The sequence below is a fragment of the Brassica napus genome, chromosome C7 (genome assembly GCF_020379485.1).
Source record: "Brassica napus cultivar Da-Ae chromosome C7, Da-Ae, whole genome shotgun sequence".
Classification (NCBI taxonomy): Eukaryota; Viridiplantae; Streptophyta; class Magnoliopsida; order Brassicales; family Brassicaceae; genus Brassica; species Brassica napus.
The window spans coordinates 7,606,249-7,623,930 of record NC_063450.1 but is presented as its reverse complement, the minus strand read 5'-3'; the positions used below and the strand labels follow the sequence as shown (position 1 = coordinate 7,623,930).

Sequence of the window (17,682 nt, the reverse complement as noted above, 5' to 3'; positions counted from 1 at the left end):
CTATATGTACTAACAACACTAAAATTTAAGATAGTTAATCATTCAATATAAATAATTAAATATAATTTTATATGTTTTATGTTTATGCAATTAGAAAAACACAAACAACAGCGAAAACATGGTTTTTCACGACAATAAGAAACATGATTTTTCTACATTATCAAAAGCTTTGATTACCATGTTTGAAAATAATGATTCAAATTATTGGATTAAATCTTCTATTGAAAATGAAGAAGTGAATGAATTTGTGATCATCAAATGATTATTTATATTATGTTTTATAAATTGTTTTAAACCAAATTAAAAACCAAACCTATTGAACTGTACTATAGTCAAACCAAACCGAACTTGAGCCGAATACAAACCAAACTAATTTCAGTTGATTTCAGTTAAAATTTTATTAAAACTGAATAAACCAAACCAAATTGAACTCAAATGAAATCTGATTTTTAACTGAAATGTCCACTCTTATCATCTGTACTACGAATAATCTGGATTGGACACTTAAATAGTAGTCCCAATGCAAGTTTAGTGCCAATTTCAAAGGTTATTGTGATTGTGTCATATTGAAATAAATACGTAACTTCCTATTGTGTCAGCTTGCGGTGAATTGAATTTTGTGAAATTTCCTCTGCAAAATCCAATTTCTAGTACATCACATAAAATCTTATTTCGTAAAATCTAAGCTCATACCAATAACATAACTTTTCCATTTCGTGAAGTACTTATCATCGACGTAATCCTCATCTTACGTTCTAAATATCTGTGACATTCTCTTTTTTCCATTCAAAGTTGTTCATTGCTTTCTTTAAGCAAATCTCAAAAATCAAAATTATAAAACAAGTTCGAAACGTAATACATAAACAACAAGGAAAATGATTCAAACCCCAAAAGTGAAACCCTAATAGGACTAAAACAAGAGAAATTCTTAGGTTTACCCCCTAGGTGTACCTAGAAGTTCACTATACCAATAGAATTGAGTTATTTTAGATTCAACATCTTTTAAAATAGGAAACCAAATAATAAAAATTTGTGAAATTATTTTATGTTTTTAAAATAAAAAAATTAATAGTAATTACCATAAAAATATTTTTTAGTATTGTTATACCTATTAGTAAAATATTAAACTATAAACCTTAAACCCTAAACACTAAACCCTAAATCCTTGGATAAACCTTGAACCTTTGGCAAATCCAAAACCCTTAATTCTAAACCCTAAACCAAACCCTAAACCAAACCCTAAACCTTAATCCTAAACCCTAATAGTAAACCCCAAGCCCTAAATTTTAGACACTGAACCCTAAACCATAAACCATAAACCCTGAACTCTTGGGAAAATCTTAAACCCTAGACCCTTAATCCTAGACCCTAAACCCTAAACCCTTAATCCTTAATCCTAAACCCTAAACCCTTAATCTTAAACCCTAAACCCTTAGGGTTTAGGATTAAGGGTTTAGAGTTTGGTTTAGGGTTTAAGATTAATGGTTTAGGGTTTAGGATTTTTCCAAGGATTTAGGATTTATCCAAGGTTTTAGGATTTAGTGTTTAGAATTTAGGGTTTAAATTTTGTATTTTGCTAACTAATTTAATAATATTAAAAAAATTGATAATCACTATTATTTTTTATTTATTTTAAAAACATAATATAATTTCACAAATTTTTATTATTTGGTTTTCTTTTTTAAAAGATATTAAATCTAAAATAACTAAATTCTATTGGTCGGATGAACCTTTAAATTCACCTAGGGGTGAACCTAAGAATTTCTCGTAAAACAATGTGTTCTATAAGGAATGAGAAAAACTTTTGATTTAGAACAAAACTTAGGTTCACCCCTTAGAGTGAACTTTTAAATTCACCTCTTCTTTTAAAAATATTATTTAAAAATAGCTAAAAAAAGTAACGCAAATTTTAACGACACTGACGCCGCCAGCTAAACCCTAAACCCTAAATTTTAAATTCTAAACCCTAAATCTTAAATTTTAAACCTAAACTCTAGACCTTAAACCTAAACTCAATATCCTAAACCCAAATCCTAGACTCTAAACTTAAACCATATATCCTAAACCCAAAACCAAAACCCTAAACCCTAACCATATACCCTAAACCTAAATCCTAGACCTCAAACCTAAACCGTAAACCCTAAACCCAAACCTTATAGCGTCTAGGTTTAGGGTTTACGGTTTGAGTTTTAAATCTAAGATTTGGGTTTAGGGTATACGGTTTGGGTTTAGGGCTTAGGATTTGGATTTAGGGTATATGATTTGGGTTTAAGGTTTACGGTTTGGGTTTAGGGTATAGATTTGAGTTTAGAGTATATGGATTAAGTTTAGGGTATAGAGTTTGGAATTAGGATTTAAGGTTTAAGGTTAAGAATTTAAGATTTAGGGTTTACGGTTTAGCTAGCGGTGTCAGTGTCGTCAAAATTGACGTTATTTTTTAGCTATTTTTAAATAAATTTTTTTATTTAATTATCTACGTAGCATTTTGATTGGTCATAGAATGTAGGGGTTACCCTAAGGGTGAACCTAAATTTTGTATAAACCAAATGATGATCGACCATGGACCAGCCCGTACTGCAGGCCCAATCTGGGACATGATAAAGACAACCAGAGACTATGTGTTTATCTAGTATATATTCCATGTATATCTGTAACATAGTGTTTATCCTTATCCTTATCTTGTTAGGATAAACATGACCTTATGACGGTCTAATACCTTGTATATATATGGACCTTCTCGTCGACAGTAATGAGAATAGATGTATTTCCCCAACACTTCATTTACAACACGTTATCAGCACGACGTTGCTCTCATAAACCCTAACCCTAAAAACCAGAAATAAATCCGAGCAGTAAAAATCCTAATTCCCGACGAACTTCAAACAGCTCTATCCCTCAACTCCGGTGGATCCAGACGACGAGCCAGATACCAAATTAAAGCTCTTGACGAGACGAAGCCAACGCCGCTAACCCCGCATCAATCGAAGTTCGGACGCGCCCTCATGCTCAGCTACAATACAGGCGGAAAATTTGTTCCAGAAACCAAAATCTCTCTCAACCATATACCAGTCTCCTATTCCAACAAGCAGCAACAAAAACAATAATTCCGAGCAATCCATCAGCTAACCAGGAAGATCTCTAACTGATAGACCGATCAACCCATCAAAAGTTTTCAGGTATCATCGAAAACTCATCTAAAATCCATAAAGTATTAAATACTCCCATCCGCAGCCATGTAGCTATATTTAGCAACATGTCTCTGCAAATAAAATAAAACCAGAAACCATAAACTCTTTAAAATCTCGAACCTGAACTTGTTTTGAACCTGTTCTTAATCTGAAACTGATTTTAAAATTGTTTAAAACTTTTCCTGATGATAGTTTCACATTAGAACTGTTTAGGATTGAAAGTTAAACAATTTTTTTTTAAAAATCTGACTGCTATATGTTGAAAGAAACCGACTGTTACTTGCTTAAACTTATCGTTATTGTCCTGTTTAATGTTCTTATCTGATCTGAATCAACTAGAACTGTTAAGGACTGCATGTTACATAATTTTTTTTTTGAAAATCTGATCATGGTTTCATAAATTAATCCGAGGTTTTACCTCCTGTTCTTGTCTGAGAAATTTGTTTTCCTGATGATTGATAACGACTAGAACTTGATTAGGATTGAAAAAAAATATTTTTTTAATATTTAAAATCAAAATATCAGAGATATATCTGAGAAAATATATTTATTTTTAAATCGAAAAGTATATAATAAATTGCTTGAATAAATCAAATCTTCCTGATTTATTTTTTTAAGTCACAATAATTTCTGATTTGATTATTTTTCGAAAAAATAATAATAAATATATGGTATATTTTTTGAAAACCCTAACCTGATTTCATGATTGAATTGGTTTGCTTGATTGCATATTGTTTGCATACTAATATTGCATACTGAACATGAAATCTCGACTGTTAGGGATATAGATCATTCATAGTTTTCAAGCAATCTGATCTGAACTGAAAAAAAAAAATCATTATACTAAATGATCCGATCCAATGGGATGAAGAAAATATGGAACATTTTCCTGATCATCTAAGATAGAATCCCTAAAGGCCTTGAAACCTTGTGTTTGAAATAAGAGGACCTTAAATCTGAAAAATACATTGATCCACACCTTAAACCGTATGGTTTTAAGAAAATGCATCATTTAGAATTTTTTTTTCTTTTGGTCCGTGTGTGGCATTGATATGAAGCATGAAAAATTTCAAAAAGATTACTTGATTAAGACCTGTTTTGAATAATGATTTCAGATGTCGAGTTTCATACCCTCAGATTACAAAGCCCTTGATCTCTCTGGAGATAATTATCTTGATTGGGCTATAAACACTTCAGCCGTCTTGAAGTCTAGAGGACTTGGGAAGTGCATCAAGTATGGCAATGACACCCTTGCGTGTGAAAGACACAGAGCCATAATGATTATGCGACACCATCTCTGTGAGGACCTAAGAGACGAGTTTGGATATGTTAATGATCCTCATAATCTCTGGTCATTTTTGAATTCTAGATTCTGTGAGCCATTGTTGCACGAATCCAAGAAAAAATGGGAAGCTCTAAGGTTCCAGGATTATGAATCCGTGGACAATTATCACTCTGATCTTATGAGAATCACCTATAGTCTTAGACTATGTGGTGAATTGGTAACAAACGAGGATTTGTTAAACAAAACTCGTGACACATTCCATTCAGAGGAAGTGTTGTTATCCCATCAGGCCAAAGGTTTCACCACCTATTATGACATGTTCTCATATTTATTAGACACTGAGCAAAAGAAGCAGAAAAGGATGGATAACATCAGACGGTTTAATGACATCATAGAGATATATTATGAAGTACTAGATAGTGAGATGAAAATCCCTGAAGCTAATAAAGCCACATTTGATAAGAAGAGATCTGAGGAGGATTCCGAGTGGACACTCATGGACCATGAGGTCGGATTATACATTGACTAATTTTCCGACATTCTGATTTTATGTTTTCATATCTGATTTGATTTATTTGTTATTCATTTATGTTATTGAAATAATAAAAACGATTTTTTTTATATATATTATCTTGCTTGATGATTCTTGATTAAATAACAAATAAAACCTTAATAAAAAGATAATCAGTCCACTGATAGTTGATTTCATGCATGGTTTAACTTTACCTTGATTGTATAGGTTTAACTTTACCTTCCTGCAATCACATAAAATCAATTGTTGGGTGTAGACTAATGAGTCAGTTCACTGATAGATTGATTTCTCGCATAGATTTAACTTCATCTTGATTGTATAGGTTCAACTTTACCTTCCTACAATCACTTGAAATCAATTAATTGGTACTGACAATGGCCAATGGCAAAAGACACGACATTATTCAGACCCATTGAGTTATAAAGATTTAAAATTCAATGTTTTCTACATTGAACCAGTGAGCAAAGAAAATACGATTCCTTTCAGATTTTTGAAAAATCGCCTAAAAGCATTATGAATGCCTATACCCATATTTTCTACTGATTTATTCTATGCTAAGGATCAGTATGAAAGAGGCATAAAGCCATGGTAACCAGTATGGTTCACCACGAAATAAACACTTATGGCATGACCAGATTAGCCATCTTGATCCAAAACATGATGAAAAAATTAATTAAGGCACAAAAGTGATCCCATAAAATCTCACAATGTGTTATAAGTACACAAAAGGGAAAATCACTAAAATAATTAAGGCTCCACTGTCCTAAGCACTACGAAATTATGAGTATGTTCATGAGGGGGAGAGAGGACTAAAACCCACAGTCCATGATCATATCATAAATTCGGATTCCATGGTTTACAACCATAATATACACGGCTGGAAAGCTTTAAAGCCCTCACTAATGGTACATCACCCACGTCCAGCCTAAAGCTTAAGGACATTATGTATATAAATATTGATTTACATCAGGCCATACATGTAAGCATAGACATTCCCACCTCTGAATGATTAAGGGTCATAAACCAGACATATACACAAACCATCTTAAGAAAATACGAATATTCCACCACATATATGTGTGCCATTTAAGATGGAACCTCAGATGAGGATTGGGAATATATATTAGATAAATAAGACTTCCTCCACGAAACTATAATGTATCTTGTGCCAAACATGGATGATTTAATCAAGTGGCCAAGAACACAGATTACAAAAGATAGTAATCTGATTATCCAACTTTGAAAGGAGAAAGTTATCAGGCTGATAAAGAGTAAAGAGTAAAAGAGAAATATAATGGTATCAACCATAGTTGTCTTGGCAAGATCCTCAGACCAAAGATTATGATCTAGACGTTCTAAAAGAATATGATCAAAAGATATAAAAGCTAGCAGAAATATATGCCAGACACACTGACCCGAAAAGAAAAAATGACTATGTCATACCAGCTTAAGCACCACGAATTAGATGTCTAAGAGACACAATCAAGTTGCTACAATGTCTATTAGAGATAGACAAATAAGTTCCAAATAATAAGGAACCTCGGAAAGTAATGAAAGGTGCTCAGAATCGTACAAATCCGAGTTCATAAGAGAAACCAGTTCAGACAGAGAAATAAGGTTGCGCAACCACACATCTAAGGTACCAGACCATGTAGTTTGGGACGCCAAACTGCAAGGTATAAAGGTCTTGGATAATAAGATCTCAAAATCTAATTAGATCATGTCTGGAACAGTATGAAACTAAAGATAAAGAGTGTTAACACCAAAGATGTATTTACATACATAAGAGCTCATAAAAGATTGTAGTACTTGGGATTTGAAGGATATAACCTGAGGATCATGAACCCACGTAGAGTACTCATAAAACCTATATAGGGACGTGGGGTGTTCAAAGAATTCAAAGTAATTATAAGACAGATGGGCGTAGTAACCATGTACATACAGAAAAGCCATCTAAGAAAGAAACCAGTGAATGGATCTTGTGAGATAAGAAATTCCGTGAGATTAAAGGACATGACCACATGGTATAGTGTGTCCATGTTCCTTCTAAATAACGTTCAAGTATAGCTTGATTACACAAGGATACTCACAAGGACCAAGGAACAATTTATAAAGAGATATGCTCCTATATGGTGGATGCTACTACAGAAAATCAAGTTTGATTTTGTCTGGATATTTACTAAAGAAATAATGGTGTAGTAAGCAGCAAATGGATCACTGGATAAAGGTATCAACGTACCATAGAAATATGAGAAAGAAATTCTCATAGAACAAGCTTTGTTCCTAAGTTGTTTATGGATTGTAATATACAGCAGCTGTAAGTAATATGAAAGACTAAGTATTTACTTAGTGTAGTCAGTCCATACAGAAAATATTATAATTCCTTGTGATCATAATAAAGACCAACTGAGAAAAAAAGGTTTAATGGTTCAAAGGTTCAATAATACAAGTTATCGATTGATTAAACATGCTATGTTTTACATATGGAAAGTCTGTAGAAAAATCATAGCCGTGTGTGTGTGTATGATTAAGTCAGCACGCCTAAGTGAGAACCATAAACCAGGATAGTGACCAGAAGGATGTCTGGTCGTGGCTTAATGATTATAAGCATTGCTAAAGCAAGAAAAGGTCGATAACCATGTACAAAGGACATGAGTGTATGACTGCGAATTCCTTGTGTGATGAGTTTCATTGCAGCAAATAATTATTGATGGTATGACCTTAGACACTCATGATTATGAACGAATATAGACAAGGTCTATAGCTCAACATGGATCGACAAAAGAAAATAAAGAATGATTGGTTACAATGGATAAAGCCATTGGCACATACGAAGAGATATAAGTCCGAATGAACGAAAGATATGAAGTAAAGTTGTTCGTATGTGTTCTGGGTCTATGACTCAATATATATTGAATGTCCACGTTTTGGGAAAGCCATATAACCAAAGAGAATCCGTGGGACATGAAAAAGGACCTGCAAGTAAAGTTTTATTGCAGATTATAAAGTCCATCCGAGCACCGTTTGAAGCACCATCAGTTCAACCAAGACATGGAGTGATCAGCAGCAAAGATGTACATCCTGACCACATCTTAATGGAGTTCCAAAAGACATACCAACGTCCAAGACTTACAAGTTCATTCAAGGAGAATCCAGCTGATCATCTTCACCAAGTCATAGGCAACTTCAACGTTCAAGAAGACTCAGATACCAGATGGGAATGTGTCTACTACAGTGATGCATTCATCTGGGGGAGTTCATGTGTTGTACTCTTTTTTCTGTCCTTGGTTTCCCATTTTGCCACATTGGTTTTGGGGTTTTTGAGGAGAGGTTTTAATGAGGCAACATTAAGCATGCAACGAACCTGTACCGGATGTGTCGATCAAGGGGGAGTGTTATAAACCAAATGATGATCGACCATGGACCAGCCCGTACTGCAGGCCCAATCCGGGACATGATAAAGACAACCAGAGACTATGTGTTTATCTAGTATATATTCAATGTATATCTGTAACATAGTGTTTATCCTTATCCTTATCTTGTTAGGATAAACATGACCTTATGACGATCTAATACCTTGTATATATATATGGACCTTCTGATCGACAGTAATGAGAATATATGTATTTCCCCAACACTTCATTTACAACATTCTTTGATTTATTAGTTTCTCAATCGATGTTAATTCGGTTGAGATGAATCCGACCCGAAAGTAGATCCGATCCGTATTAAACAATGTCATATTTATTATAATACCCCTGACATTCAGGTCCTTGCTGTTATTATTATGTGCGAACGAACGATTTATTCATTCATTCATTCATTGTTAGACGGGACGATCATTCATCAGCGTCGGGAGATCTCTTCTGGGAATCGAGGATAAACATGGTAACAATTCAATACTTCCCGTTACTGTATTTAGGCGTCTGGATTTTGGATCTGCCTTTTCGATCTTGTGCCCTTTGTTATCGACGATGCTTTTTATTGTTTGAATCTGAGATACCTTATCTCTGATCCTTCCTTCCTTTCTGGTTGCGATTTGATCGGTAATCGATTTAATCTGATTGGATCTGCTTACGGATTGCTTGATTGTTTGTTTTCATGGAGCCTGTTGTTGGAAGTAATTAAGCTTCTTGGGTTCTATGCCTTACTTCTAGCTTTATGTTCTTCTGAATTTGGCAAAAGAATCTCGCGGATCTGTTTCACCTTGATATCTCTTATAATGGGCTTTAATCTTTTCGTTAGTTTCTTCTATTGCAAAAAAAATGCTTTCTTTTCAAACATGTAGGATGTAGCTTTAGATATATTGATCTAGGATCTTCTCATGCTTTGTAACTGATGAGCTTGGAGGAGATGGGCAACACCAATTACGCACTATAAATTTCCATTTCAGAATGGTTTTGATTGGATGGACAAAAAAAAACTAGGGTAATGCGTTCTTGAAGTTATAGGATTCTTGTCAAATAAAAGCCTTTTAGTGAGCTGATCCTAGAAAAAGACAAGTTCAAACGTTTGGCTCAAGAATTTTTTAGGGGTCTTGTTTGTATGTACTTCCAGGTACAGTTCGTGGCTTCTGTTTCTGCCGAAGAATTTACCTTGTTGAGTTCATGTTTTCCTAGGAGTTGTACTTTCTATCTAGTTCTATGTATCAACTTGTTTTTGTTTTTTTTTGTTGGCTCAAGAATCTTGGGTTGGTGTTTTGTATTTCCAGATACATTTCGTGCTTCTAGTTAGTCGGCAAGGAAAAGTGAGGCTCACCAAGTGGTATTCGCCTTATACACAGAAGGAAAGGTCTAAGGTATATACACCTCAAGTTTTACCAGTATCAAATCTTTCAGCTTCATTCATCGCTGCTTATGCTTTGCTTTCCCTTTGATTTTTACACCTGGAAACTTGATGTTGACAGGTCATACGCGAACTCAGCGGTGTCATCCTCAACCGAGGCCCCAAGCTCTGCAATTTCATCGAATGGAGAGGATACAAGGTTGTCTACAAGAGGTAAACAAAGAAAACATTTGAAGATGATTACAGAACTTATACTTCAAAAAAAACATGGGTAGTGAAGATGATTGTTGTGTATTTGTGCAGGTATGCAAGCCTGTATTTCTGCATGTGCATTGATGAGGCGGATAACGAGTTAGAGGTACTGGAGATTATTCATCACTATGTCGAGATTCTTGACCGTTACTTTGGCAGTGTGAGTTGACACATATCCAAAAAGATTTTCTGTCAGCTTACCAAAAAAACAACTAGATATTGATTTAGAGTTGTTTATTCTATGATCTACAGGTTTGTGAACTCGATTTGATTTTTAACTTCCACAAGGTATGCATAGACACAACTCTGAGAGCATTCTAAGTGAAAAGCAATGATTCTATTACACCCTATATTCTTACTTTCATTAATGGCAATTTTCGATCTAGGCGTATTATATATTGGATGAGCTGTTGATCGCCGGTGAGCTTCAAGAGTCGAGCAAGAAAACAGTGGCGAGGATAATATCAGCTCAGGTTTGGTTTCTTAATCTTAATGCTCTAGTCCTTAAGGGTTGTTGTACTTATGATGTGTTACTTTAATTGAAGGATCAATTGGTGGAGGCTGCGAAAGAGGAGGCTAGTTCCATAAGTAACATCATTGCTCAGGCTACCAAGTAGTTTCTTTCTGATTTGTTGTTAAAAAAGCATCGTTAATGGTTTAATTATTTGCTTATTTTCTGAGAAATTCTATTCTAAATCACACTTTTCTTTGTCCATGTCATGTCATGTGTTTTATCTGTTTGATAAGAAACATTTATTGATCCTTGTGGGTTTATGAGTAGTGATTCCTTTGTAATGACCACATACAGTACATTCTTTGGGATCTACCATGATTGATAAGAATACTACCAGATCTAGGTGCATTCTTTCGGACCAAACGTTTCCAAGATCTTATCAGGAATCTTTACTGTTCATTTCAAGTTTTTACTTAGACCAAAACTTGAGTGGCGTTTTGTTTCTCTTCAGATTCCCTATGGTTTCATTGGCTCATCAATAGATAAGAACCAAGACAAGGAATTTCAGAGAACCTCTGTGGAAATATCATAAATGAGGTCGGAGAAGATTCATTTATTACTCAGGGATCTATTTTCTTCCGCTTCTTGAACTCTTGATAACTCTATTTCCATGATTAGATTTAGAGCATCATTATAGAAAAAAGCATTTTACAAAACAAAAAAAACCTCGTTAATGTTCACCTATTTATATAACGTTCAAGATGGATGTTTCTTGAATTCCAAAATAGTGTTGGAGAAGAAAATCTTGACATTAACTAGATTTTTGACTCGTGTACTCGCACGGGTTTTTCATTTTTACTGTAATAACCTTTATAAATGATCCAAGTTTTTAATCTGTAAACATGTGTTTGTTATTTATATTGTCTTCGAATGTTAAACCAATTTAAATGATATATTTTTCTTGACAAATTTTTTATTTTCTTGATCTATTTTTTTAATAATTTGTATGTTTAAGCTATTGAACCTAAAATTATTCTTTTGACACTTGCTTTCAATCGCATCATTATTTTTAATAAATTTATTTTTATTAATCTTGGTTCCGTTTATGAATTATTTATTTATAGATATAAAATTTTGAGATGTGTTATCAATTTTATTTTTGATTTTAATGTATTATATAGTTTGCTTAATTTTAACATGTTATTTTAAATGTGTTTTTCTTTGTTTTTTTTTAATTTTTATAGATATATATATATATATATATATATTGAAATCAAAATTTGAGATGAGTTAATGTTTTTTCTATTGTAGATGATAACAATATATAATTGACATTATTGTTTTATTAATTTATACTATGATTATATAATATAATTCGATCTTAATATATATAAATAAATATATATAAATTTTCCATATATTATATATATTGTAATATCAGTTTTATATATTATTTTATATCAATTTGTATATTAATCTTAATGAATAAGATTTTATATTTAGGGTTGGCTTGACACAAAGTTTGATGAGTAGTGTGATAGTACTAAACTAATCCTCTATTTATTAAAAGATAAACATTATAACATTTGAGGTAACCATGTATTATCACCATAATGATTCTTAGAATCTCTAGAGAAATACGTTGGTCTATCTAAATATATAATAAACTTTTTATTAAACTAGCCATAAATTAATTATTAATGTTTTTATTCTTTCGATAAATAAAAACTATAGAATTGCCTAATGTGGCTAAAATATATATGACAATTAATGATTTTGAATAATAAAGATTTGATAAAAATTAGTGTATCCCCTATCATTTTTTTTTTCAATTTTAACTTATTAAAATAAATTAAACAACCACATTAACCATGTAATATAACTTAAGATTTTTCCGTATATGTTATATCTTGAATTTTTAAAAACGATTATAAATTACTAAAACTGTTAAAAATCTCACATTAAAATTTTAGTGAACCATGGTCTAAATTTTTTGTTATGACAAGATACAAATGATTACAAAATCATATAAGTATTAAGACTCATTTAATAAATATAAAGATTATATATATATTTTTTTTATTTATACCGTTTAAATTAAATATATAGCATATAAAATACATAAGTACTTTAATACTGAAATTTTCTTTGAACATTTTTTTTGGTAAAAGCTTTGAATAATGTTGATTGCTTAATACTTAAATTTTAAAATTGCACTGTTTTTTTTTAAATTATAAATTACAAAAAATATTAAACATCACACAATGAAATATTTGTTATCAGTGATTCAAAGTTTTTGTTATAAAACGATACAAATGATAAAAAAAATATAAATAAAATTTTTTTTTTAATAAATATCAGTATTAAATATAGTACTATATATCTATGTTAATATCCTTTAAATTTATTATAGACCATATAAAATAAAAAGTGTCTCTTGGATTAGTAAAATTTATTCATATGTTCGCATCAATTTGATAATATACGTAATATTTACTGAATTTTTAATATTTAATATATATTTATTATTTCATAACATGTATGCAGAGTTTCCAATTTGGTTTACAGAGTCAATATAAATCTGTAAATTGTTTGCTGTCAAAAAAAAAACATGTAAAAAATTATAATACTTAAAAATTATATATAATGTTCATCCCGCGCAAGACTTAAGTATTAGCCTAATGTTAATATTATATGTGAATGTGTCATGTTTTAGTATAGTAAACTTCGGCTAGTCAATGCGAAAGCATGCGTAAATGACATGTTTATATGGCCGGTTAATATATGTGAAACATATAATCAATGTCAAAATCCAGTTAATCTACGTGTATATTACACAAAATCTACGGAAAAGGTATGTTCCTAATGTTTTATGCTATTTTAAATGACAAAAGTTAATTAATGATAAAATCTATAGGTATTTATTATCTCAATGGCATAGATTGTAAATATTAACATAAATTAATGGTTAATTTCAACTTGTACTTCAGTTTTAATAGATTAGAAGATATTTACTGAATTTTTAATATTTAATATATATTTATTATTTCATAACATGTATGCAGAGTTTCCAATTTGGTTTACAGAGTCAATAAAAATCTGTAAATTGTTTGCTGTCAAAAAAAAAAAAACATGTAAAAAAATATAATACTTAAAAATTATATATAATGTTCATCCCGCGCAAGACTTAAGTATTAGCCTAATGTTAATATTATATGTGAATGTGTCATGTTTTAGTATAGTAAACTTCGGCTAGTCAATGCGAAAGCATGCGTAAATGACATGTTTATATGGCCGGTTAATATATGTGAAACATATAATCAATGTCAAAATCCAGTTAATCTACGTGTATATTACACAAAATCTACGGAAAAGGTATGTTCCTAATGTTTTATGCTATTTTAAATGACAAAAGTTAATTAATGATAAAATCTATAGGTATTTATTATCTCAATGGCATAGATTGTAAATATTAACATAAATTAATGGTTAATTTCATTTTGTATTTTAGTTTTAATAGATTAGAAGATGTGTTTGGGTTTGATGGCACATATATCTTCAAAACAAAATTATACTAATGTTGTTGTGGTTATGTAATAAGAATGTTTAAACAATTATTTTTACTGACGGTAAAATTAATTCAACCAGAAAAAATGTTTACATTATATTTGTTGAGGATTTATCTTGTAATTTTGGCTCAGTTTAATAATTATATCAAGCCTAAACAATCTAATTAATCACAGAATCAAGCAAGAAAGAAATAAAGAACACACAAGATTTTGTTTATCCGGTTCTCACCACACTTCTCTGATGTGGAGAAGCTGTTATACATCACCTGGAAGAGAATCAGGTCTCTCAACCATCCACTATAATCAATGTGATTATAGAGTACATCACTTTCACTCGTCTTCTTCCTCTCTCGGTTATATCTCTAACCCGACCCGAGGTACAAATAGTGTAGGAACTTTATTTCACTACCATAGGACAACTGATATTTGTAAAGAACAATAAAAACATAAATTAAAATTACAATACCGAAATATAAGAATAAAGAAAAATTGCAGAGTCGAGATGATTAATCTGTTTCCTTAAATCTTTAAACATCCCGTAGTGTGACGGTTTCATAGCACTCAGATTCTCATGATACAACTGCAGCATTGTTTCTGTAACCTATCACCGAAAAACAGAATCTATCGAACCTAATTTTGCGTCGTACTCTCAGACTCAAAATAAAATAAAAACATAAAATACTCAAGTGGGAGAATTCTCTTGGTTGTCTGAATGTGTGTTCTTTACAATATGGAGACTTGAATCATATAAGCTTTCTTCCAAAGCAATTACAAAGAAAAATAACCTTCTGTTGTAAAACGAAGGTTTTAGGTCTGAATATTTATATGTTTCATTAATGAATAAGTGTTCCCTTATATAGGGGATTACAAGATAAGTAAAAATAAAAGTATCCAAAACCTAAACCCACTAGGATTAAGAAAACTACTAATATATAATAATAGAAAGATAACAATTACAAGAAAAAAGAAAGATGGTTTTCTTTTCTCCAAGCCGCCTCTCTCTCTCTCCATGTCATGGCCGACTCTCTCTCTCTCTCTCTCTCTCCAAGTCATGGCCGACTCTCTCTCTCTCTCTCCAAGTCGTGGCCAACTCTCTCTCTCTAGTTGTATGGGCCAGTTATGGACCGGGCCGGTTATGGACATCCACTAATTAATTTATAACACTCCCCCTTGGATGTCATAACCATTCAGGATCGTAGTACGCTTCATGTTGCCTCATTAAAACCTTATCAGGAAAACCCAGTGGGACAAAACCATGATGAAGGAAAAAGAGTACAACACGTACTACTCCCCCTGATGTGGACCTCAGTGGAGGTTTCTTCAGTCTATGCATCTGATGCGTGATCTTTCCTGAACGTGCAGGTAGGGAGTAAACAAATCGGCCAAGTTCATTACTGAACCGTAATTGGATTACTTTGACCTTTCCGGTCTCTTCTCATGTCTTCTGACATCGTGTGTGCGTGGTCAAGAAGTGGACCTTTGGCTGTCGACTACTCTTAATTAGGTCGGACATACTAAACACACTGTGGACAATATATATACTGAGCATGGTACTTATGAACTTATAGTCTCAGGTCGTAAACCTATGTTCCGGTGTATCTACTACACGGATGTGTACCAATGTCTCTGTCCATAGATCTTTCTTTATTATCATCGACTATGCACTAATCTGATCGATCCATATTGAGTCATAGACTTCTTCTATACATGTTTATAACTTGTCTCATGAGTGTTCTAGATCAATGATTATTGCTGTAATGAGTTTTATAATCTCATCAAGCTATGGCTCTTCGGCCGAACACACTCATGGATCTCGATCAGTAATCTCTCTTGCATTCGGTAATGCTATTGCAGTCTTTTATCCATACCTTGATGGTGTCCCATGACCTTTGTTGCCGTGGATCATACAACGCACCGGAAGATCTATTAGGTCATGGACCTCGACTACACGAGCTTATGGACGGCAATCATGATAGCTGATCTTTCTTTTCCACTAGCCATGATCAAAGAAGAAGGGCCGGACACCTCTAGCCAGACACCCACACAGATTTAATAAATAATCTGTATCAACCAATTAACCTCTCTTTAGGCTGGTTTAGTATAAAGTAAACACAAGGAATTCAAATCTCTTTTATAAGTATATGTATGGACTGAATTTGGATTGTCCTTATACAATTCCTTTACTAGTATTACATACTATATGCAACTGATTTGTTTCAATCCATGAACAGCTTAGGAACAATACTGTTCTTTATCCATGTACAGCTTAAGAACAATGTTGTTCTTTATCCATGAACAGCTTAGGAACAATGATGTTCTTTATCCAGTGATTCATATGCTACTTACTACATCAGTATCTAATTTCTTTTTTATGACCAGACATTTATCAATTTCGAATTTGTGTAGCAGCATCCACCACATAGGAGTTTATCTCCTTATAATCTGTTTCATGGCCTCTGTGAGTATCTTTGTGTAACAAGCTATGATCTAATGCTGTTAGTAGGAAAACATGAACACCTTTACACCTTGTGATCATGTACCTTCTCTCACAGTTTCTTTTTCCTCACAAGACCCATCTATTTCACTGGTTTATCAGATGACATTTCTGTATATGTGTATGGCCAATACGCCTATCTCTTCTTTAGATACTTTAAACCCCACGTTTATCTTTTCAATCTAACCTTTAATCTTTATGAGTACTCTTTCGTGGGTTCATGATCTTCGTTTATATCTTTAAACTCAAGTGCTACTCTCTTATGTATCTTTATACAAATATATCTCTTATGTGTCGACACTTATGTATATGGTTCCATTGTGTTCCAGACATGATCTAATCGATTTGAGATTTCATTATCCAGGACCTTTGTCACCTAGCAGCTTGGCGTCCCAAGCTACATGGTTTGGTACCTTAGATGTGTAGCTGCGCAGCCTTTTCTCAATGTCTGGTATGGTTTCTCTTATGACCTCGGATTTGTCATTCTATGCACCTTTCTCTTTTTTTTCCGAGGTTCATTTATCTTATGGAACACATTGGTCTATCTTGTATAGACTCTGTAGCAACTTGACTGTGTCTCTTTCTAGGACATCAAAATCATTTGGTGCTAAGCTGGTTATGACTTAGTCATTCTTTTCTTTTCTTTTCGGGTCAGTGTATGGCATCTCGATTAGCTAGCTTTGTATAATCTTTTATTTTCTTTGTTTGGACGTCTATAATCATATTCTCTAGTCCGAGGATCATTGCCAAGACAATGATGGTTGATACCATACTATTTCTCTTTATCATTCTTTTCTTTGTACCAGCTTATAACTTTCTCCTTCTAATGTTGGATAGTCGGATTCATTGGTCATGCAATCCGTGTACCTTGCCACAATCTGATCACCCATATTTGGCTCAAGGTCTCTTTAAGACTCGTGGGAGAAAGTCATTCTTTTATCCAATAAATATTTCCAATCCTCTTCTGAGGTTCCAGCTTAGACGACACATATGTATGTGGTGGTTTATTCAAAGTCTCTTAAGATGGTGGACCCGTATTCAATCTGAGATGGGAATATCTATGCTCACTTATATGGCCTGATGCATCTTAACTTTATATACATATAAATTCATGATGTCCCTA

At 32.6% G+C, this 17,682-nt stretch overlaps 2 protein-coding genes across 2 annotated transcripts; both read left to right on the top strand.

The window, feature by feature from the left end:
• The first annotated feature begins 2,142 nt into the window (after positions 1–2,142).
• Positions 2,143–5,116, top strand: LOC125590259. Its single transcript, XM_048763659.1, has 2 exons — positions 2,143–3,176; positions 4,304–5,116. Exon 2 carries the CDS (start codon positions 4,304–4,306, stop codon positions 5,000–5,002), a length of 699 nt encoding a protein of 232 aa, XP_048619616.1. The 5' UTR covers positions 2,143–3,176; the 3' UTR covers positions 5,003–5,116.
• Positions 5,117–8,654: 3,538 nt separating this feature from the next.
• LOC106390511 (AP-1 complex subunit sigma-1) lies at positions 8,655–10,804 on the top strand. Its single transcript, XM_013831001.3, has 7 exons — positions 8,655–8,893; positions 9,717–9,803; positions 9,912–10,003; positions 10,094–10,202; positions 10,295–10,330; positions 10,429–10,515; positions 10,588–10,804. Exons 1-7 carry the CDS (start codon positions 8,891–8,893, stop codon positions 10,657–10,659), a joined length of 486 nt encoding a protein of 161 aa, XP_013686455.1. The 5' UTR covers positions 8,655–8,890; the 3' UTR covers positions 10,660–10,804.
• Positions 10,805–17,682: the final 6,878 nt, after the last annotated feature.